At 37.7% G+C, this 25044-nt stretch overlaps 1 protein-coding gene and 1 long non-coding RNA gene across 3 annotated transcripts; one reads left to right on the forward strand and one right to left on the reverse strand.

Moving 5' to 3' along the window:
- Positions 1–585: 585 nt before the first annotated feature.
- Positions 586–25044, reverse strand: ZHX1 (zinc fingers and homeoboxes 1). Of its 2 annotated transcripts, none has more exons than XM_072774375.1 (4): positions 24850–25044; positions 17784–17896; positions 4877–7726; positions 586–1505 (listed from the first exon to the last, which is right to left on the reverse strand). In XM_072774375.1, exon 3 carries the CDS (start codon positions 7499–7501, stop codon positions 4880–4882), a length of 2622 nt encoding a protein of 873 aa, XP_072630476.1. In that variant the 5' UTR covers positions 7502–7726; positions 17784–17896; positions 24850–25044; the 3' UTR covers positions 586–1505; positions 4877–4879. The 2 variants fall into 2 exon arrangements, with proteins under 2 accessions (XP_072630476.1, XP_072630475.1); XM_072774374.1 differs by having other exon boundaries at positions 586–2195; positions 24850–25041.
- Positions 3053–7759, forward strand: LOC140603792 (uncharacterized). Its single transcript, XR_012006779.1, has 2 exons — positions 3053–5916; positions 7393–7759. It is a non-coding gene; the product is annotated as an uncharacterized lncRNA (long non-coding RNA).

Raw genomic sequence — 25044 nt, forward strand, 5'->3', positions numbered from 1 at the left:
ATAATTCCACTTACTTGAAATATCAAAAATAGGCAATTTCAGAGAAATAGAATAGTAGATTAAAGGTTACCAGGGGCTTGGGGGAGGGGGAATGCTCAACGGTTATGGAGTTTCTGTTTGGGATGATGAAAATGTTTTGTTAATAGTGGTAATGGTTGCCCAACATTGTGAACATAATTAATGCCATTGAATCATACACCTAAAAACAGCTATAGTGGCAAATTTTGTTATGTGTATTTTACCACAGTTTTTAAAAAACTCAGTTAATAAAATGGAAAAAAAATCACTGAAACCTACTAATCACTGCTAATTTTTATTCTGTATTCAAGGACATCATTAACCCGGAAAAGAGGGCTTTTGCTCTGTCAAATAAATATATTTAAAATCTAGCAAACATCAGAGCAGAATGAAGTGTCAAGTTTATAAAAGAGACAGAGAGGGAAATTACTACTAGTTATTTATGGTTATACAAAGTTTACATATAGCAGGGGAAACATAATATAAATATATTATTCAAAGGCTTTATTTCTAATACTTGACATTTCAAATATGAAAATTGTCAAACAAAACGCAGACCACATTAGCAATGGTTTAAAAAAGGGAGCAATTTAATTATTATAATACAGAGGGCTTTAAGAAGTTTTTAAATGTGTAAAAGAAAGAACAGTTTAGTGCATTAAATTGTTACAGTCTTTACATTGCTTCTTCTTAAAAAAGTTAACAGTAGTATGAAAAAGCCACCCACAAAGCCAGCTGTCTGAGTGAAGAAATCAGCTAAATTGCAGCATTTTGGAATTACTAATAAAGCTATAGTTAAAAAATAAAAAGTTTATAAAAATGAAAGCAGCATGCATATTCAAGGCTTTTTCATAACATTTCATTAGCTGACAAACATTTAGGTAAAAACAAGAGCTTAATATTATTCATTAAATTAGACAAAAGAAACTGGCCAAGCCCACTACATCCGGTCATTCAGAAAAACATTTTAAAATCCAGAGCTAATTAAACTGAACATTTTTTTTCTATGAAGAAAGCACATTTTGAAAAACGATCCTAAAGTCACAAAAAAAAAAAAAAAAAAAAAAGGGTCCTTCTCAACATGAATGAACAGCACCGGTCTTTACAAAGTTTATAAGTTAGTATGAACTTTCAGTCTCCTGACATGGCAAGAGTTAACAGTTAACACTCCCATGATTCATAAATGAAAAGCTAACCTTTAACTCATTATGATCAGTTCAGAATTTTCTCTCTATTCACTGAAATTGCTACATAAAGTAGAATTTCCCTGAAAGAGAATTCTTGAAAATTCTGATATGATACCTGTACAAACATTTCTGATTTCTATATGATTGTTAAGAAAACATTAAGTATATATTTACTAAATGGTTCTTCTTCACATTTTTGGTAAAATAATTATTTCAGAGTTTCACCCTACCAAATTCTTATGCCTTTTTCTTTTCCTTCTTCAGAATTATCTTCAGTTTAATACAAAGCAAATTCAGCTTCTAATGAAAAAAATGAACAGAGTATTACAGAATAATAGTGGTATCCATGAATGTGTTAAATTAAAGATCCATCATTAAGGGCCAATGATATCACAAAATCTTACTGTTTCAACATGTGTCAATAGGCTGCTTTTTTCCACTTACGTTGAAATTGTATAAGCCCATGCACAAATTTTAATCTCAGTGCAGGGCCTGATAAATAAGACATAGAAATACATCAAGTTTTTCCTCTTCCTGTTTCTAACAATTTTTACTCTGTAAAATGTTTGGTCACTCAAAGCTATAAGCTTAATCACATATCAAAGAATATAGGCAATAAGGCCCATCTCACTAGACATACAGTATTAAGCTGGACAAAATATGAGGACAAGCTCTAGTGGTCATTAAACCCCCTCAGAAAGTCTAAGAATCAGAACATCTCCATCATATCAGAATAAAAATGTACTATATTAAAATTCGAATTTTTACAAGTTGTTTAATTAGTGTTCTATTTACATTGCAGAACTTCCGCCAAATGCAGTAGTTTAACTTTGGCACAACATTAAGTTCCATTTCTTTTGGGTATTGGATCCTATTTTTTTGAGAATGTGTATGCCCCAAAACATTTTCAGTGTCATCAAAGATTGGGCCCATTCACAGTAAATCAGACATCTTGCGTTGAAGAATTGATTCTCCTCCAACGTTAGGCAGCTATAAAAGAAAAACATAATAAAAAACTAAAATTTTTTAAAACCCATATTTTAATGTTTACCACTTTAGAAACAAAAATTATACAAATTAGCCATGAAAATACATCCTTTGTATTTGCTTATTAAACACTGAGATCACTTGCTATATACATTTTATATAAAGTAGATTTTGTGTGCAACTCCTATGTATAGGTTCTGCATATGGACATTTTCACCTTTATGTTAAAATTTATAAAAACAATTATTAGTAGGAAGTGTATATTCACTGTCAGTATTTGTAATAAACAGACTGAGATCTAAAGGGTCTTGTATTTTTTTTCTATTTATATACAAGTCTCACTTATGCAAAAGATATATATGTATTTCACTTTTTGCAATAACTATTTTGGAGAAGTTTTGGTTACTTATTTTTGGTAAACTGAACCATATTTAAGTGAAGAAATAAGAGGAAACTTAAGATGAATCCTCTTATAAGATGAAAAGTTATTTTGTTAAGCCAACAGTAACTTGCTAATTAATGCATTTTTAAATTTTAGACTTTTGAATATTTTTAAAGGCATGCCTGAATATGTACCATGAAAGTACATGAATAACATACATAATTTTTTGAAAACTGTGGCTTTGTATGAATTTTTATCATAGTATCCATTAGAGTGTCAATACAGAACATGAGAATTATCCACACAAAGCCAAAAACTGTACAAAAAAGTTCCTGTTATTTTTAGAAGATTGCAGCTCCCTACAGAATCATTGCTGAAGTTACTACAACCACAAGGACAATTCACTGCAGCAACACATTTGTTGATTTAATCTTGGCCGAGTGAGAATTGTGTTTAGCAAAAAAAAAAAAAAAAAAGCCTGGTAAAAATATTTTATGCATCTGGGTCAGAAGAAAGCCTGTCCTGAAAATTTCTGACATTAGGAAATGGAGGACTGCACTTCAGAATAAAGCTATACAACATTGTTTAACTTCCTGTTACTTACATTATCAATAACCTGGAGTAAGATTTACTCAAAAATAGATGCTTTAGTTTCATCTATATTTCTGCTTGAAAAAAAAATGTTAATGCAAAGAAAGTCTGGAAAAGGACTGCTAAGCAAAAAGAAAAGTGCCTGGTACATATTAAGCTCTCTATAAATAACTGTTTAACAAAATAAATAAAACCAGTGAGGAAGACATGGGGGAGTCAAGGAAATACTGTGCAGAATAATAGAGCATAAAAGTAGAGGATGGGGTAGGGATGCAAACAGCTAAGGAAGTAAGTAAACATGCTCATACGATAATGAGGATCTATTCCTCATTTCCTTTTTTACTGTTTGAGAACACGGCAGTAATCTCTGATAATAAGATGCTTTTTGACTCCTGACAGACATATACAAACATTTTGTGACAAGTGCATTATTTGCAATAGAATATGGTTTACTCTATACTCAACAGAGTATAGTTTTATCCTAGAACACTCCAAAACAGAGAGTAGAACTATGCTATTAAATTCCAAAAGTATTAAGAATTGAAGTCCTAACTCCATATCAGGTGTCTGATTTGCAGCTACAGTGAAATTTTAATTCAATCTATAAAAGAGTTAAAATTTAAGGAACATGCCAAACATTTCAGATTTAAAGCATGTTTACTTGCGCTTTTATAGCAAGAGATGTATTTTTAACCAAATACAGCATTTCTTCTGGTAGCAGGTTTGTTTTCTATCAAAGAATGAAAAGACACTTTAGGCAACTGAGTTAATTTAATATCAAATATGTTATTTACCTTTTGATCTCTAAGACAGAAATAATTTATATCACAGTTTTCAAAAACAGATGCCCTCCAAGCAAATATGAATTTACATAAAGCCTAAAATAGACCTTTGGCTTTCAACAGAAAAATTACTGAATAATTTTAACACATAAAGCATTTTATTTTATTTTATTTTTTTTTAATTTTTATTTATTTATGATAGTCTCACAGAGAGAGAGAGAGAGGCAGAGACACAGGCAGAGGGAGAAGCAGGCTCCATGCACCGGGAGCCCGACGTGGGATTCGATCCCAGGTCTCCAGGATCGCGCCCTGGGCCAAAGGCAGGCGCCAAACCGCTGCGCCACCCAAGGATCCCACATAAAGCATTTTAAACTCTAGTTAAAAACCTAATAGTTTGGGGGCAATACAATAAATTAAAAAAGATACCCATTTTCACCTAGTTTCCTAAAACTGAGCAATCCTCGCCCCTGTGGTAAGTTTGTCCTTCGGTACACTTTTCCCCTTCTTTTTAATTTTCATTTTTGAATTCTTCCCTTAAATAGGCAAAAAATGAAGCTTTAGTGAAGGAGGGTTGCAAACAATACATTTTAGTTATCTTCAGTATTTTGTGAATCCCTCCACTCCACCACCAGTCTAGTCTCCCTTCTCTGAGAATGGGTACCTTTCCCTTAAAACAAAGTGAAAAAAAAAAACATTTTATGTAAAAATGATAGCAGCATTAAATTCTACATAATCAATGTAACAATCATAATAATCAGACTACACATAATAATCACGTGTCTCTTGGCCACAGTCTTGGTCCTTAGTCCTCTTATTAGCTAAAAGGAAAACCATCTCAGAAAAAACTGTCAAGAGTGAAGGCGTCAGATATAAGGTGACTATTCTAAATGTATATGGTTGATGAATATACACTCAGATTAGAAACTTACATTTCAGTCATCTGATTTAGAAAGCTTCCGTTTCACATGTCGTGGGGGTTCCCAAGTGTCACTATCATCTGTTTCTTCTTCGTCCTCTTCCTGATCATCGATCACTTCATCTTCCTCCTCATTTTCCTCAAATAATTCCATACCTAACTCGGATCTCCTCTGTCTTTCTGCAAACCACTCTCTGACCTGCTCATAGCCCATATGTGATTTGTTCACGAGCTCGTCAAGGTCTTGCTCATTAAGAAATTTGTGCTTCAGGTAATAATCCTTAAGTATTGCAGTTCCAGTTTTAAATTTTATGAGTGATGGCCCCCTGTCCCAGTTGTTCATTCTCTTGCTTCCTCTCGGCCGCCCACGTGGTCTTCCTCTTCCCCTTCCTTTGGGTCTCCCCCTCCCCCTTTTCCTAAGGGAGGACAGCCCATTCATACTACTCGAATTGGCGCTTTGATAGTAGTAGTACCATTTTAAGTTTCCATTTTTCCAAGCATAACGGGTGTCCCCAAACCAACTGACAATGTCTGTTCTAGCAAGCCCGCTTTCTTCAGCCAACTTGTCATATTCTTCTGGTGATGGCCACTGGGTTCGGACAAATGCACTCTTAAGCATGTGCAACTGCTCAGGTGTTTTTTTACAGATCTTGCCCGTATTTCCTGGCTTAGGTGCACCAGATTCATCTCTGGGAGAAGTTTCTCCAGGTTCTTCTTTGGAACTACCTGCATTATTTTCATCTACTTCCATTTTCTCCTCCTTTAAAGCTTTTGATTTCTTCTTCTCTGTAAACCAAGCATCAATTTCCCTTCTGGTAAGTTTGGTTTGAGCTCTTAACCTATTTAACTCTTCATCTGTGAGTACAGAGCTGTTGAGAAAACTTGCCTGAAGGGCACGGAGCTGTTCTGCGGTCTTCTCTTTAAATTTCTGGGGAGTGAAGTCGGGAAAAGGATTCCAGGATTGTTTAGGCTGTGAAGTAACAACAGTTGGGGATTCCGTGGTTTCATCACTGGAGTCTATAATAATAGTCGTGGAGGAATCATTGTTGAGATGTAAGCACTGATTACTCTTCGAATTTCTCTGGTTGTACCTTGTGTCACTAAACCATTTTTTAATCTCTCCTTTAGTCAGGCCTGTGATTTTCATAAGTCTGATAATTTCTGAATCATGGGGAAACTGATTTTTAAGGTAGCTGACTTTTAATTCAGCCAGTTGTTCTTTAGTCTTTTTGGCTCGAATGCCAAATGAATCAGGGTTTGCCCCTGTGGTTTCATGTTTAACAAGCTGAGAAGGTGGGATTGCTGCTGTTGCTGGCTTTGTCTCTGCAATAGGCTGGGCAGCAGGTGCCTGACTTTTTTGTACGTTTGTTTGATTTGGAACCCCTGCCACTGTCAAGGCTATAGGTGCTGTTACTGGCAAGGGGTTTGCTCCAGCTACTTGTGTAAGGACCAGTCCTGGCTGACCAACTATTTGGCATGTCTGTAAAATGGATGGTAAACCATTACTCCCTGTGGAAATGTGTGTAGGAATAACGGTTATGGTCTGAGGTACAGTGTGTACTGTTCCATTGAATTGTTTTCTTCTGGCCTCCTCTACTTCCTCGGGAGTCCAGCTAACACCATGTTTTAAGCGTTGGGCTGAAAACCATATCTTGATCTGTTCCTCTGTGTATTTTGCTTGAGCAGAAAGAACAGTAATTTCTGACATTGTGGGATAAGGGAACTTGTTGTAGGTGTTAAGCAACAGGGGGTTGTTATCCAATGCAGCATTGTAGGTAGGAATGCTATTAACGGGGATTAAGACTTTGGGAATCAAATTGGAATTCTGCTGAGCTGATACAGCAGTTATCACCTGTGCTAACCCAGGAAGAACTGCTGCTGGGGTCATGACTGTGCTGGCAGTATTTGGATGTATTCTGTTGACAATCGAAGTACTTGTATTAGATTCAGAGGCTGAGGAACTTGGATTTTCCACAGTTTCTTCACGGTCTGGTTTGATTTCATTCTCTTTGTCTTCAGGAATGTCCTCAACTGAGTTGTGATGAACTGTGATCCGTTTGTTCTCCACTTTATTTTTCATCATTTTCATGATTGGGGTTTTACTGATAGATATTCCTGAAGAAGAAACTTCTGTAGGTTCAGCTTGCTCTGAATTCTCCTCTTTGACAAAACTACCATCAAAAGTCAGATCATTTATTGTCTGTTCAAAGATTGTCTGGTTATTTCGTTTCACCATAGTCAACTTAAAATTCTCTTCTCCTGGGTGATATTTCAGATTATGCTCGGAAAGTGCATCATACCTTTTGGTAAGAAAATTGCATTCAACACAAACATAGGATGAATTTAGCACTACATTGGGATGTTCTGAATCCACATGAAAAGTAAACATATTTAGATCTGGGGTTTGAAAAGTACAATATTTACATTCATAGCCACCTTCAACTTTTTTATTTTGTTGATTGTCAGAATCCACAGATTCATGAACTTCTTCATCACTTGAGATACTCTCTGCTCTGGTGTTTTCTACAGGTGTAAGTACAGGAGGACCTTCATCCAAATCTGATATCAACTCCAGGTCTGGATCCTGTTCACTGGCAAGGACCATGCAAGGTGTTGTGGATTTTCGCCTGCTTGCCATTCTGATGTTATGAGGAAAATCTCAGTGGTGATTAAAAAGCATCGAGGCTTAAAATTGTTCAGTATTCTTCATTTGAAAACAATGCCTTTTGGTTCTTCAAGTCCATTTTTGTGTTCAGCAAGTTTCATTAGCAGCTTTCTCATGGTGCAATCAAGTAAAGAGCTTATTGTTGGCAGATAAAATACTGTTGAACTGCTGAAATTTTTGAAGCACAACTCCAATCACCTATATTAAAATAAATTTAAAAATGTTTTTAAATGTGTGATTATGATCTTTTAAACAAGCTGCAGTTATATTTCACTTATATGAAGTTGTTGGATAGTTAAGTTATAAAGATCTAGAATAAGATCAGAACCAGGAAAAAAAGTCATCTAATGATCAAAATATATGTCTCCAAGTCAAATCACTGAAAGTCACATACTGTATCATGGTCAGCCCCCAGCTGTTTACTTGGATTTTTCAGCCAGCTCTATATTTAAAAGGAGAAGAGTTTGCTTTGGCAAGCACACTATTATCAATGTGAAATGATAATCTGTTAATAAGGGAGGAAATTTAAAACTCTAAAAGGTAGTCACAGGTACTCAGAGCCATTAAGTATATAAGAAATTCAATCCATCACTTATGCCCTCTTCTTCCTACTAGGCTGTTTTACGATTCTAGTAGTAGAGCCAAGTATGACAGAAGCAGCAAAGATGGGTAAGAGTGATCAAAGTTTTAGTTTTAGAGACATTATTCTTAATCATTCTCCATAATGCTACTAGAATTTATAAAACATATATGATCATATCAGTCTTCTGACTTAAAGTTTCCCCAGTGTTGAAAGAATGAAACCCAAACTCCTTAAGCCACATGTAGTTCTCTTTACACCTGGTTTCAACCTCAACTTCCTGTAGTCTCCCTCCTGACTCCTATTTCTTATGCTTTGAACACAGTAGACACAACTGTTGTCCAGGGACACACAATGGGGTCATTCCCTATGCCAGAAGCCTTGTTTGTGCATGAGCTGTGATGATCTTTGTCTGCTCTATAGATCACCTTCTCCCTTTAACTTGGCCTGACCTCCTCCTCAATTTATCTTCTGGTCTAGCACTTACCATATTGTGGCAGAGGAGTGTTACATTTCTATCCCACAACCTATCCATACTCCTGGTCTCCTTACTACAGTGCATCTCATTCTTCCAAGGACCTTTATATCTTCAGTGTAATGCTCTCCCAGCTGAACTATCTTCAGCTGAACTATCTTGGCTGCCTTCTCATTTATTTCTGTAGCCCCTCTGCATACAAAAAGCCTAGAAGTAGGGACTCATTAAATGTTTATTAACTTGAACTATAATGAACAGGAAAACAGTCCTATGAAACTCAACATACCCTGCCAAATTATGGAAAGAGCCCAAATGTCCATCGACTGATGAATGGACAGGTGGCTCAGCGGCTGAGTGTCTGCCTTGGGCTCAGGGTATGATCCAGGGGTCCTGGGATTGAGTCCTGCATCAGGCTCCCTGTGGGGAGCCTGCTTCTCCCTCTGCCAATGTCTCTGCCTCTCTCTCTGTGTCTCTACTCAATCAATAAATAAAATCTTTAAAAAAAAAGATGTATACATATATACAATGGAATATTACTCAGTCATCAAAGAGAATGAAATCTTGCCATTGGCAACAATGTGGACAGAGCCAGAGAGTATTATGCTAAGCAAAATAAGTCCCAGAGAAAGACAAATATCATATGATTTCACTTATATGTGGAATTTAAAAAACAAAACAGATGAACATAAGGGAAGGGGAAAAAAGAGGGGTAACAAACCATAAGAAACTCTTAACAACAGAGAACAAACTAAGGGCTGATGGAGAGAGGTGTGTGTAGGATGGGCTGAATGGGTGATGGGGATTAAGGAGGGCACTTGTGACAAGCACTGTTTTTTTGTTTTTATTTTTAAAAAATATTTCATTTATTTATTCATGAGCGACACAGAGAGAGAGAGAGGCAGAGAAACAGGCCGAGGGAGAAGCAGGCTCCATGCAGGGAGCCTGACACGGAACTCGATCCCAGGTCTCCAGGATCACGCCCTGGGCTGAAGGTGGCGCTAAACCGCTGAGCCACCAGGGCTGCCCCTGTTTTTTGTTTTTAAAGACTTATTTATTCATTCATAAAATACACAGAGGGAGAGGCAGAAACACAGGCACAGGGAGAAGCAGCTCCCTTGCAGGGAGCCGATGCAGCACTCCATCCTGTATCCTGGGATCATACCCTGAGCTGAAGGTAGACGCCCAACCCCTTAGTTACCCAGGCGTCCCAAGCACTGGGTTTTGTATTTAAGTGATGAATCACTAAATTCTACACCTGAAACTAATATTAGCATATATGTTCACTATTTAAATAAGAAATTGAAATAAAAAATAAAAGAAACTCAACATGCCCTGAGAACATCACCACAGAGAACAGTAGCAGAAATTCACAAGAATGATTGTGACTTATCAAGAAAAAGTGAATTATGTTTATACAAATACATTTCAGTAATTTTGTATCCAAATATTTAAAATTTTTATGCTACAACAATGCAAGGTAATGTGCTTTGAAGTCTAAACCAAAGAAAAATGAATAAAATGAGTTAAGTGGTCTCCCTTACTCTCTACTCCAAATTAGAACTATTTGCATTTATTAGTCTTATCCTTATTCTCACTGAACTGAGGAGATAAAGTTTACTTCAAAGATTATAAAGCAAAACCCAGGGTGTATGAGGAGATATATTGACTCAGGAAAAGCAGAAACATCTTTAGGAAACAGAACTGTCCAAAGAGAGAATGCCTTGCCTCTGATTTGAAGGTAGGAAGATCCTCTTCACTGGGATTATTCAAATATATACTACATATCCATTTGATGTATCCAAGCAACAGAAGGAAAGTTGGCCTAAATGTCTTTCATTCCCCAATTTTCCATTATAAAATAAAAAGCATCCACTTAGTAATAATAGTATTCGATTCTCAAAGGTGTCATTCCCCACCCCCACCCAGGAAAAAGCCTCTGATTTCTAAGGTAATATAAAGAAATCACTGATATTTAAAACTATTTCTTAACTGAATATTTTATGCTAAGCTAATGCCATCTCTCCTAGTCATTTCAGTAGGATTTGAACTATTTTGTTCAAGTGCTAGTATAGCTGTTTGATCATTTTTTGGTTATTAGGAACAGGGAATTCCTCAAATAGCCTGAAGTAAGTGGAAGAGTAACAAATGAGCAGTACTCACATTTTTGGCAGTGAGGGAGAATTGTTGAAAGGCAGCGAGTAAGTTATTTTGTAACTGTTATTCTCCTAGAATCTTAGATTATATGGAATTGGGAGTATACTAATAGTTAAAAATCAAAGATAGGTTTTTTTGAAACTACCTTTCCTTAGTGATGGTTTTCAAACTTTTTGTTGTAAGCAGGGGAGCCCTTTCTTCAAACAAGATTCTATGAGAAGCCTTGGGGCAAAATAGATAAAAGAACAGCTATCTGGTTGAAGAAGGAGAGGCTAAACTACTTCCTGACTCCATCCCATGGATCCCACAAACCCTACTTCCATCTCCAACGGGTTCTGAGATGTGTTTGAAAGCCTGTGCTTTAAAAAACTTAAATACTTTCAAGACAATGTATCAGTGTCACTAAAAATCCTTTGCAGCTTAACTGCTGAGCCATGAAATTTGAAAACTAATCTAAAGAAAATTTAATGTGTCCTTCAGCTTGTTTCACTGTGGAAGGCAGGGCTTGGGCACTCAGGGTAGAACAGAGTTGCCAGTACTACTAAGAGATACAAAAGAGAAACTTGAGGACCTCAGGTCCCTTTATTGATCTGGCTCTCTAGGTCTTAGGTTAAGCTGCTTACTTTTCACTTTATCTAGCTTAAAAATAGGAATTTGCTAAATTCACACACACACACACACACACACACACACAGAGAGAGAGAGAGAGAGAGAGAGAGAGAGAGAGGCAGAGACACAGGCAGAGGGAGAAACAGGCTCCATGCAGGAAGCCTGACATGGGACTCGATCCTGGGTCTCCAGGATCAGGCCCTGGGCTGAAGACAGCACTAAACCACTGAGTCCCCGGGGCTGCCCCAATATAAACAAATTTTAAAGTCTTAAATATGGGATCCCTGGGTGGCGCAGCGGTTTGGCGCCTGCCTTTGGCCCAGGGCGCGATCCTGGAGACCCGGGATCAAATCCCACGTCGGGCTCCCGGGGCATGGAGCCTGCTTCTCCCTCTGCCTTTGTCTCTGCCTCTCTCTCTCTCTCTCTCTCTGTGACTATCATAAATAAATAAAAAAATTAAAAAAAAAAGTCTTAAATATGTTTTGCTAAAGCCATAAAAAATTACAAAATATTCATAGATTATTTTACAATCTAATGATGTATATGCACCATTGTGTGTTTTCTGTTGAAAGCACTGGTTTTGGCAATATAAACTTAAGCTACTTAAAAGAGAAGCTTTAAAAAAAATCTTCAGTAATGCAAAAGACTCAAATCTGATTATCTCAGGTATTAAAGATGGCCTCCAGCTCAGGTGACTTTTATACCCAAATACACAGATCCAAGAAATACTCCCCACTTTATTCCTGATACTGTTTACATTTTCCCAACAAAACCTGAGTCACTATATTGTTTAGTATTATTTCTAAGGGAGACTGAGAATTCCCAAGAAACCTCAAGATTTGGTCTAATGGCTCAAGTCTACTATAATGTATATAGCTCAAAAATAGACCAAAGCACAAACAAAGAGATCCTCGGGGTCCTGATTACATAAAGTCATAATTTGGGGGGAAGCAGGGAACTCAGTACAAATACTCCATTTTCATGACAGAAGAAACTCAGGCCCAGAGGAACACATTCACAGAGGAGCTGTGATATAGGATAAAACCACAGGTTCTAGAGTCTGCTCTGTTACTCAGTGGTTCAGTGCCTGGAAAAGTTACTCAGAATCAACCTCAGTTTTCTCATCTATAAAACCAAGATTCTTCAATTCAACAAATTCATTCAACTATTTGTTGGATGTCAACCATGAGCCAAGCACTGTGTTAGGCACTATAGTAAGGCAATGACCATGATAGATTGCCTCAGGTCTGTCACTACTAGCAGTTGAGCAAGAAAAACAGGTAGTAAACAATCACTTAAAATAGCTGTGATCAATGCAATGAGAGAGGAAACATCAGGAACTCTATGAGCACACTATAGGAGGTTCTAGAAAGGAAACAGAAAGGCTGCCCTGGAAAAAATAAGAATGGTGCTATCCACCTCAGAGGCCTATCAAATAAAATGCTTCACACACGGTAAAACATAGTCGGTGCCCAATTAATGCTATTTTCTAGTCTCTAAAAATTCTTTTGGGAGATGAAGAAATACCACTTATTTAGTATTGTCCTCTCTCTCTTTCTATCTCTTACAATTTAATCAGCTGACACAAACTGAATGAAAAAGGAGAAAGGATAAAAAGAATAAGAATTTCTTTGGTGTGGTTCCAATTTATCTCCTTTTATCATTAAAGTACAACGAGGCTGAGACACGAAAATTGCCATACAGAAATCACTATTAGCTGACAGGTGAAGGTAAACAAAAAACAGCTCAAAATCAATTAGGGGAACCTTGCACTATTTACCTGTAAAAAGGGGGTAGAGTTCAGTTGCACAACTGAGTAGATAGCTAGGTGGCTTTGCAATTAAAACACAAAGTGAAGACTGCCAAAAAGATAAAAAAATTATACTCTCAATGCATATAGCACTGTAAATATAGTTGAAAGCTATTTTCAGGTAACTTTTCAGTAGAAAAATGGTAACAACGTAACAAAAAACCCCCAACCTGATCAACTATTATATGATTATTTTAAAATGTAATCAAGAGTAATTAAGGAATATAAAAAAAATCGCCTCTCAGCCTTTGACTAAGATCAAGTGTAGGAATATGAAAAAATATTTATCCACTTTTACTGCTAAACTTTTTAAAGAATCAAACAAAAAATCATAACAAAATTTGCATATTAATTATAAAATAACTGGGAAAATATGTATGCATATGGGCAAAAACTAGATGAGAATATAAAGAAATGAAATTTTCATATGAGACTATGGGTGAAATTTTTATGTGTGCTATTTACAAATTTTCTTCATTATAACATTGCTTTATTATAAAATACAACAAACAATTTCAAGGCCTTAAAATTGCAAATAGACTAGAATATTCTGATGGTCATTTATCTGGAGCTGGAAACAAAGTTTACTTTCTATTTTTAGGGCAAAAACATGTGCTACATAAAGGTTTTTTTCAGGGGAAGCAGAAATCTCTGAGTATGTACAGCATTCGAGTGTATTCCACACATTTTTGGGACCTGCTCCACAGTCTGAGAAGTCAAACTAGTTCTAAGAACCCTCAGGAGCACTCAGAATGTGCAGCATATGCATCTAGGTCAAGTCAATTTCCATGGTTCCATCTGCATCCTAGCTCTTCTTCTGAGGGTAAGATACTTCTTAAACAATTCATGATTCTAAACTCATCAAAATAATTTCAACAAAGTTTCTCTACAGAAGAGCATTTAATGAAAGCAAAATTCATTTTATCAGGGACAGTTCCAACAGCAGTTCTTACATAGTCAGAAAGAATGTCTACCTAGCTCTCCACTATATATTCCAAGAGCCCAGCACATTGCCTATTAAGGCCTCAATAATATTTGTTGGAAAAAAAACCTTTTATAATATATCAGTATCATATATTATAACATTTTACTTCATTAAACACTCTTTTACAGAGAAGTTATAAAGAACAACTGTGCTTACTATATAGTAAATTACTTCCAATGGTGAAATCCTTACTAATAAAATTACCTTAGTCATTAGAATATTAAACCATCTTCCTATATAAAACATTCTATTTATTAAAATATAGCAATGAATATTCAACAAATATTTACTATCATCTATAATTCTGTTGTAACAAATCAGTTTTATGTATGAGTAGTACATGTCTAAATTTGTGGACCGCATAAGAATGAAACAAGGGAAATAAATTCATTCACAGAATTAGTCCTGCAGTCAAATTCAGGAGAAAAATGTTCCTGTAAAAATAGCAAATATAAATCTGAACTTAGAATCATTATTTTTCTGTTCCTGGAGAAAACTATACTTTAATGGTGTTGTACATTTTTAAATTAAATTTTAGATTAAAAAATAAGTTCTCAATTAATACATTATAAATAGTAGATTGTTTCAAATTCTATGCTTAGTGCTACAAATAGTCTAAAATTTTTTACGGTTACACAGACTTGTGATTATACTGAATTTCCATGCCTCTATTTTTTTGTCTGTCTTATACTTCAAATTAAATGACTAACAGACAATAATTTACTTGCCTCGTTAGCCACAAAAGCATATTATATTGGTAAGATTTTATGTGAATAAAAACAACTTTCATACCAATTCTTAATCAAATATGAACACTTATAAAATAATTATAATTTTTAAGGATTATGTTAGTTTTGATCTGGTACTAGCTAAAAATTGTTCTCAAGGTAGCTAAAATATAAACTGATAAATCCTTTGGGATATTTATTCAGACCTATACTGAGAATTCTTAGAATTCTGTATTTTATTTAGTTTCATTTCTTATTCTCTAAAGTCAGAGTTCTGTTTAGCCAACTGAAAATACTTATTTTTGCATGTTTATATTCAAACTAAAAGTTACAAATCCACCAAAATCACAGAATGCCCGGAATAATAATAGGAATAAAGAATAATGGGGTCAAATTAAAACACAGAATATCCACCATGTTAAAGAAAAAGATGTCCAAGAAGATACCTTCTTTACTTAAAGAAAGCAAACCCGTTTTGGCCTGTATACACTTTAGGCACTTTTTAAAGCCAAAATGTAAAAATATTTAGAAACAATGGCTAATTTCCTAAAAAAAATTAAATAAGAAATTTGATAACTCAAATTTGTACCCACAGCATATGTTTTTAAGAATTATTACCTAAGAGATAAATCTCAAGAAAATTGCCAAAATGGTCTCAAGATTATCAAAATTCAAGTATGAAGGTGAATACAGACAGAAGTAAATGTGCTAAAAATAGAAGCACTGAAGAAACTTTGGCCAAAAATCAACTAATTTCAGGTCCCTTTGCTAATACTAAACTAAGGCTTAATGGTTTAGAAATTCTATCCTCTTTGCTAATACTAAACTAAGGCTTAATGGTTTAGAAATTCTATCCTCTCTACCTATATTTTTCTACCTGAAAAAGCCAACCTTAATACTGTTAAAGATTAAAAGAAGAATCTAAGCTGGACAGATTTCTCCTGGCAAGCATTGACCCCAGATTTGAGGAGTGAAATGTCTTTTTGTAAGGTTTCTACAACACTAACTACTATCCTGGTTTTCTATCTTCTGCTGGCATGTAGGTAGGTAAGTAACATATTGAGAGTGATACATAAATAAGTACTATAATGAAATCCACTATTTTTGTTATTAAAGTTTATAGTATTACCCCAAAGTAATTTTTTTTGCTGTAGGTAGGTAAGTAACATATTGAGAGTGATACATAAATAAGTACTATAATGAAATCCACTATTTTTGTTATTAAAGTTTATAGTATTGCCCCAAAGTAATTTTTTTTGCTGGAAAAAGTTTTGCCTAACTTTTTCCAAGAAGGTACATTAAATCTTTCACAGACAGTCTAACACAAGAAGGCAAACAAAAAACTGCAAGTGCTGCAAGTGACTGCAAGTGCAAGTGACTGCAAGTGACTGCAAGTGATATTATCATTGAGTGGCTGAAAAACCATTCATCTGTCTATTATCGTCCCCATTTATAAAATAAAATAACTTACATATTTTATTCAGAATATAATCATTCAATTATAAAAAATACTTTGAAACATAATAGTAATTAGTATTGGTAATGTCAACTTGTAAGGACTCTTAACAATTTTTTAAAAATGAAAGTTGAACCATCACATTAATAGCTAGAGAATCTGGGGTGCCTGGGTAGCTCAGGCAGTTAAGCGTTCAACTTTTGGTTTCAGCTCAGGTCACGATCTCAGGGTGATGGGATCAAGCCCCAGTTTGGGCTCCATACTCAGCTGGGAGTCTGCTTGAAGATTATCTCCCTCTGTGTGTACCCATGCGCCTACACTCTCTCTCTCTCTAAAATACATAAATAGGGATTCCTGGGTGGCTCAGTGGTTTAGCGCCTGCCTTTGGCCCAGGGTGGGATCCTGCAGTCCCGGAATAGAGTCCCACGTCGGGCTCCCTGCATGGAGCCTGCTTCTCCCTCTGCCTGTGTCTCTGCTTTCTCTCTGTGTGTATCTCATGAATAAATAAATAAAATTTAAAAAATAAAAATAAAAAAATAAAATACATAAATAAATCTTTAAAAAATCCTTCTTGGTACTTTCTAGAATTATCTAAAATAACAATAGGACTAAAGTGTAAATATTTCAACACTATAGTATGTGATCTAATGCTTCTTATGAAAGCCAATTTATGTCAGTTAAATAAAATATAAAAGTAATTAGGTACAAATATATTCAGATATTTAAATACTGCCATGCTTAACCTAAAACTAAGTACTTAATCACCAATATCTTAACTTTTAGAATTATAATTATTATTAGTAGACTATATACTGGAAATATATTTTCAGGAGTTGTTCTCTGAAGTCTTGAAGAATTTTTCTGGATATAGGCAAAAAAACAGTAAAATTTCTAGATCAATTTTCCCACACTAAAGTTATCTGCCCTCATGATCTTCATTTGTCTTGTTTACCACTGTTACCACAGCACTGAATATAGTGCCTGACAGTGTATTTCAACAAATATTTTTTTTTTTGATTTTATTTATTTATTCATGATAGTCACACAGAGAGAGACAGAGAGGCAGAGACACAGGCAGAGGAAGAAGCAGGCTTCATGCACCGGGAGCCCGACGTGGGATTTGATCCCCGGTCTCCAGGATCGTGCCCCGGGCCAAAGGCAGGCGCCAAACCGCTGCGCCACCCAGGGATCCCTTCAACAAATATTAATTGAAAAATTAATGATTAATATACCACATAGATTTATCATGAACTGTGATGCTGTTTCCTTTGAAATTAAAGCAGCCAGTACTCCTATATTTTTAAAGTTTGAAAGCGCATTTCTTAACAGTATCAAGACTAAGTCTGCTGCTTTTTTAAGGAAAGCTTTTAAGAGGTTAGCCAAATATAGTATCATGGGATCTAAAGTGAACATATTCAGAATTTGAGTTTTATCATATTCAAACAATGAAATACATACTTGCCATAGCTTCTTCAGCATTCTGTTCTTTGACACGGAGGGTGTCCCTTCAAATTCGGTGTTTAGCTCAGGCCATCATTACCAACAGGTCTGAAGTACCTATCTGCCATTTCCTAAAAAAAAAAATAATAATATCACTTTATTATCCTAGATATAATACGGCCTTAGGACTTTAAAGTTTATGCCTTGATTTTTAAAAAATAAACGTAATTTTGGAAAAAAATTTAATTTCCTCATAGAAATTGTAAAGGAAGCATTTAACTGTCAAACCCAATATTACTAAGAAACACAAAATGTAAAACATTCTCAAAAACTGGATTTATATTATATAAAACAACCAGATACTATTTTCACTATTACGTTATTTTCAATAAAAATTTCCAAAATGTGGATGGATATATGCAGGCTGTAATATAAAAGGAGAGATGAAGAAACTGGGAACTGTAAAATATTAGACCCATAACAAAAGTTATGAAAGATAATTTAGTTAAACTAAGAGGTGGGAGAAAGTGTATGTTTGTATGTTTACACATAAACCCACTGATATCTGTATCCTATTTACAATGCATTAATTGCAATGCAGTGGTTATTAATCCTGGCAACAAGACAATATAACTTAACTAGCGGTACTCTACCCCAAAGCATGTATTATCTAGTAGAATGACCTGTGTTTATTTCATTTTTACAAGAAACTACTACCAGATGGCTTTTCAATCCGTGTGTTGTAAGCATTAGACCATACAATCAAACTGAAGATCATTTACCAAAAATTGAGATATGTGTCCAAAATTCTTGGGACGTATTATTCAGAGTATTTAACCCAATCAGGAAAACGTAACAAAAACTGTAACTGCTTCTCTTAATAAATAATAGTAAATGGCACTTTTGAAGAGTCAAAGCATTTTTAGCTGTTGTTCTTTAAGCACTGAAACTCCATAAACCAAGCGAATAAATATTAAGGAAGATGATTTCTTCCAAATACCTTATCCTTTGATTCTTTTATTATATACATGTTCATGAAGAGGCTCTTAAGAAATAAATACACCAACCCTTTAGTAAGATACTTCTAGATTAAGTTAAAGCTTAGGCTAAATAGTTACACTATTTTCATGAAAAGCAAAAGAGCATTTTCCTGGTAGGCCCAGTAGAGCATCCTGCTCTCTGCAGCCTGGGATTCTACAGTTTCATTTCCTGGTATCTCCTTGTTTGGAAGCTCCTTAGCTATCCATCCACAGGATGTGGACTAGAAGAGAAGATAGGAAACAGCTGCCAAAGAGGGGAAGTTATTTTCCAAAATGAATTATTAATATTATGGGAAATTGGTAACCTATTTGAATCCATTCTTGAATCATACAGTAATTGCAAGACATTTTACCGAACGAGAGTCTCTTGAGAAGAGCTGCTGAGACATTGCAAGGGCACAAGGCAACTAGAAGAGCAACAAAGCAGCTCCTTGATACTTCTGGATGAAAAGTATACTTGCCCGATGTTATTTTAGCTCTTGACACTGGGGTTATTTTTAAATACTTCTAATTCAAAGTATCTTTTAAGATTTTAATATTAGAATGAACTTCAAAAATTACAGAAATCATCTCAGCTATATACATTATATAGTAAAACAGAGGAGTTGTTTTGGCAGAAGATGGGACTGTAAATAAAGATGAAGACCTCGGGCTTTGGAACCAAGACTGCATGGGTTCAAATCTCAGCTCTGTCACTTACTAGCTGGGTGGTCTTAAACAAGTGACTTAGCTTATGTTATTGCCCCCTCATCTCAAGTGGGACTCTAATAACATGTGTTTAAAATAACCCACGTAAAGCTTGTAGACTTAGTAAGTCCACAATTAGATTTTTCTTTTTAAAAATATGTTATTTATTTATTCATGGTAGGCACAGAGAGAGAGACAGAGACATAGGCAGAGGGAGAAGCAGGCTCCCTGCAAAGAGCTGGATGCAGGACTTGATCCCAGACCCTTGGGTTAACACCCTGAGCCAAAGGCAGACACTCAACTGCTGAGCTACCCGGGTGTCCCCACAACTAGATTTTTCTGACTTTTATTTAAGGTATTAGCTTTAAGTTATACAACAAAGGAAGTCTTCACATAAACTTTGCTAAATGTTGAGACATTATAAAATATTTTAAAGGTCTGGGCAACAATCAATTTTATTTTCCACTTCATACTTTTGAGCATATTAAGCAATGCTAGAACAAGTTGGCTTTAACAGGTAGGCATTAAGCAATCATAATTTACACCCCCCCACCCCAACATACACATATTTTCTCTGACCTTAGCTTCAAGGAGAATCATTAATGCATAACACATTTTAAAATGTGTTTCATAGAACTAACAAAGCTCTGATACAAATCATCTTATTGTAGTTATGAAGAAAAATTGTTCCCTCCTCACCATACCCTCACTTAAAAAATTTTTTTTTGTTTAAATTCAATTTGCCAACATATAGTATAACACCCAGTGTTCATCCCATCAAGTGCCATCCTCAGTGCCTGTCACCCAGTTACCCCATCTCCCCACCCAGCACCCCTTCCACAACCCTTTGTTTCCCAGAGTTAGGAGTCTCTCATGGTTTGTCTCCCTCTCTGACTTATCCCCATTCAATTTCCCTCCTTTCTCTTATAATCCCTTTCACTATTTCTTATATTCCACGTATGAATGAAACCCTATGATGATTGTCCTTCCCCAACTGACTTATTTCACTTAGCCTAATACCCTCTAGTTCATCTATGCTGAAGCAAATGGTGGGTATTCATCCTTCCTGATGGCCGAGTAACATTCCATTGTATATATACCACATCTTCTTTATTGATTCATCTGTCGAAAGACATCATGGCTCCTTCCATAGTTTGGCTATTGTGGACACTGCTGCTATGAACATTGGAGTGCAGGTGTCCCAGCATTTCACTACATCGGTATCTTTGGGGTAAATACTCAGTAGTGCAATTACCATTCCCTCACTTTCAAATACAGCCCAGGTCCAGCAAAGTTTTAACAAACTTCTTTTTGACAATATTAGAAGTTAAAAGGGAATAGATTTTGTATAGAAGAAAAACATAATTATTGAGTGAAGTGCTTAGAAATATAAAAATCAGAATTTCTATCTCCTTTCATTCCTCACAATAACCCAAAAAAACAGAAAGACCATCGGGAAGGAGGAAAAGGGGAGTCAGAAATCCTATGGGAAATATGAAATCACTAAGATTTAATGACAAAGTTCTTTTGTTTCAAAATAATATGTATATGGTTCCTACTTCAATGATTTTTTTAGATAGGCTTTGAGAATATTATTTTTTAAAAATCTAAATCTAAAAACTCAAAACAAAAATCCTGCATAAAAATTTTGACAGCTTTGGGTATCTGGGTGACTCAGTTGGTTGAGTGACACTTGGTCTTGGCTCAGGTCTTGATCTCGGGTTGTGACTTCAAGCCCCCACGTTGGGCTCCGCGCTGAGTATGGAGGCTACTTAAAAAAAAAAAAAAGTAAAACATTTTGACTGTCTTCAATAAATGTCATTCTTAACCTACTCATAAAAACTTATTTTCTGGGACACCTGGGTGGCTTAGTAGTTGAGCGTCTGCCTTTGGCTCAGGGTGTGATCCCAGGTCTCACATCAGGGTCCTTGCATGGAGTCTGCTTCTCCCTCTGCCTATGCCTCTGCCTCTCTCTGTGTCTCTCATGAATAAATAAATAAAATCTTAAAAAAAAACACTTTTTTTCCAAAGTATATCATCATATTTGTTTTGATCAAAGGAATTAAAGACCATCTTAATACCTCTTGAATACACCATAGGATATGGATTATATAAGCTGCAAAGATTATGTACCCCTTAAGACCCAAACTTGGCAACTACATAAAAATTTACATAAACATTTACTTAAAAATTAACTGTATGAAATACAGATCCCAAAAATGTAAATTCAAATGTATTTTGATTAGTAATCTAAATTAGCAGCTTCAGCCATTCAAATTTGGTTACTCACAACCACAAATATATCAGAGCAACAGGAGACAGTAAGATAGATCAGTAATATTATAGAAGCATTGGCTATTATTCAAAGGCTAGCATCACAGCTTTTTTCCCCCCTCAATTAAATGTAGTTTAAATTACCTTTGAGATTACATAGGATGATTTGGAAGGATTTTAATTTAGAAGAGATTTAGATGTAAAAGTGGATGTGTTACACTGGCTATAGGGCAACAGATATTTCCAAACACCTCCCTAAATTAATGAATATGATATTAGATTAAAACCTAGCTTAGGCACTGAAATTTTAACACTGCTAATGTTCAAATAAGTAGAGTCTCTTGAGCCCACATCCACAATGATGCAATGTATATAAAAAGGTTATTTCCTCAGCTACATTTGTAATCATTTTAGTAATGTTAAGAGTAATTCTATTTAAATATAAAGCCATGATTCACAGCAAATTAAGTCTCAAATAACCCATTTTTGTGCCCAATTAACAGTATTAGAAAGAAAATATAAATACATTAAAATATCACCTTTCAATCTTAATGTAAGTTATAAAAGGGAGAAAATCTTCAACATGAAGCACCTCACCTACGCTGTTAAGGTCACTAATAAAATAACTGTTAAACTTTATTCATATTTATTTTTAAAAACCTTGCAAGTATCACCAAAGGTGAAATAATTGCTACATCATTCATGAACTGTCCTCCAAATCCAGTGAAATAATAAGCTCGCTATAAGGGAAAGACATCTACTATTAACGAGTACAAGCACAGCACAAGCACATTTATGTTTTCAGCCTTAGCATATTTTCAAACCATCTGGCATCAATGCTACTCTGGTTCATCCAGCCTAGTCTGTTCAGAATTGAATACAAAACTAGAGCTACATGCACTTTGGGGAAACCAAAGAATAGCTCACATGTATAATAATGCTCTAAATGTGCAGCTCTCAACTAGTTTACACTTGAAATGTGTTTGAGAAGACATTTCTATGAAAGACATTAAAGCTCTTTTAAAAATACTAGAATGGTTCAAGAAATCTGTATGAATCATAGCTGTCATCAGGTACCCAAGTCTTACTTGATTTTTTTCTCATTTTAATCCTGATCATTACATAAAGCATTTGAAGAGGTACTTCTACAAAAGACTCACTCTTAAGTGAAATGCTATCATTTCTATATTGAACGAACCCAACACTTTACATTTTACTTTGCGTAAAATTAGTTAGCTTGGCCCTAATGCTTGGAGTAAGGAGAGACAGATTAGGAGGAAAAAATATTCATGAGGGCCCTTTTACATCCTGTGATGCATTATTGTCTTTGGCAGCACCCACATTTCTTTTGCCTGAAATCAAGAGTCAGAATTGCTCCTTAAGAAAATTGTTTAAACTCTATGGATATACTAAGGCCGTGTGAAAACCAACTCCCGTTCATCCTCACTGATGGCATAAAAACATAACGACTTTTGGGGGGATAATTTCTCAGAAACAAGGACAATCCATGTAACACCGTGTAAGACAAGTTAAAGCTTCCAGACAAAGACTGAGATGCAATGACCAACACCAACAAGTCTAAAGGCGCACTACCGTAGGGAAGGCGCGCGCGCGCGCACACACACACACACACACACACACACACACACACACAGTCCAAACCCACGAATAGGCACTAGTCCTGGAGGGAAAGCTGCTGCTTCCTCCCTGTGAACTCTATTTCCCAATCCTGTGATTTTCCTCCCTTTTCTGTTATATTCTCAACCTCCAAGAGAACTGCTTTTTCAAGTTACATGCAATCCCCACCTAATCACATTACAAACTATCAGCCTTTTTTTTTTTACATCCCCCCCCCCCGCCCCTTAAAGATGAGCTCCTTCTGTTTTCAGCTCGGGGTGGGGGGGGGGGGTGACGACAGAACAGCGCTGTAGGATCCGCACTCTGCCCAGCTCTGCACCGCACTCCTCGACCCCCCCCCCCCCCCCCCGCCCAGTCTCTCCCCGGAGCCGGTCACAGCTGGCCGCTCCGCTCAGCGCTATAACCTAAACTTAGGATATCCAACGGAGCCTTCTCTTCCAGTGGGGGTTCTGCTCTCTCCTTACTGTTACCTACAGCGGGGAGAGGTGGAGGGAGGTGCACGGAACAAAGAATTCCAAGTCCCTCTACCCACAACTTCAGGGTAAACCCCCAGGGGAAGGGCATCATCCGCCAGGGCTCCTCGCGCCCTCAGCCCCCGCGCCTTGTCCCCTCGCACCCCCTCCGCAGCCCTTCCTCCCTCGCTGAGACTGCGAGGCTGTTCCCGTTAGGCCCCGAGGCTCGGGCGAGTGCCCGGTGGGGCCTCCCTCGTCTCCCTCCTGCAAGGGGACGGGGACCGCTTCCATTCTCTTGAATGAACTTCGGAGTGCCAGTCTGCCTCTAAACGGAAGAGAGCTCGTCGGGACTCGACTCCGAGTCTTGCCCCCCAGGGGCGGGCACGGCCTGGCCCCGAGATGGGCGCCGAGCCTTCCGTCAAGTGGGGGGCAGCCCTCCCGCGGCGCGTTGCCCGGGGGCTCCGACGCCGACTGCGCTCGGCCCCGCAAGGGGGGCTCTGCTCGCCGCCCCGGGGGCAGCACCCACCAGCCGGCGCGCGCCCCCGCGGGGCGGGCCTCCCGACCTCCGCCAGGACCCTCCCCGCGCCCCGCGGCGCCCCCCCGCCCCGGCGGCCGCGTCTTCACTCCGCTCCAGTCCCAAGTTGCTCGGTGCTCCCGTAAGAACGGGGGCTGACATGACTCCTCCCAGAGCCCCCCGCCAGCTCCCTCCACGGCCGCAGACACCCCGAGGGCGCGAGGGAACCTCAGGGGCCGTCCCTCGGCGGCGACTCCCCGAGGCCGGCAGGCAGGCGGGGTCCCTCCCCCTCGGGCGCCCCGCGCCGCGTCCTCCTCGCCAGCCGCCGCCGCCGCCGCCGGCGCCCGGAGCCCCCGGGGTCCCTGCCCCGGAGCCGCCTTCCCCCGGCCGGCCCGCGCTGCCGGTTCCCCGCGCCCCCACCCCGCGCGGTCCCCCGGGCGTCCCGGCCCGCTCGTCCCGGAGCCCGCTCGCGCCGCTACCTGCAGGGGCCGCCGCGCCTCTCAGCGCCCCGCCGCCGCCATCTTGCATTTCAAACCGGCTGCACTTTTCAGGGAGTCAACTCTGACCTGTGAACCCTACACCCGGAACCGCTCGGCGGGCCGGCACACGGCCTCGGCAGCTCGGCGGGCCCCGCGGAGCGCGGAGGGTCGGGGGGTGGGGGTGCGAGGCGAGGC

The sequence above is a fragment of the Canis lupus genome, chromosome 14 (genome assembly GCF_048164855.1).
Source record: "Canis lupus baileyi chromosome 14, mCanLup2.hap1, whole genome shotgun sequence".
NCBI classification, from domain to species: Eukaryota; Metazoa; Chordata; class Mammalia; order Carnivora; family Canidae; genus Canis; species Canis lupus.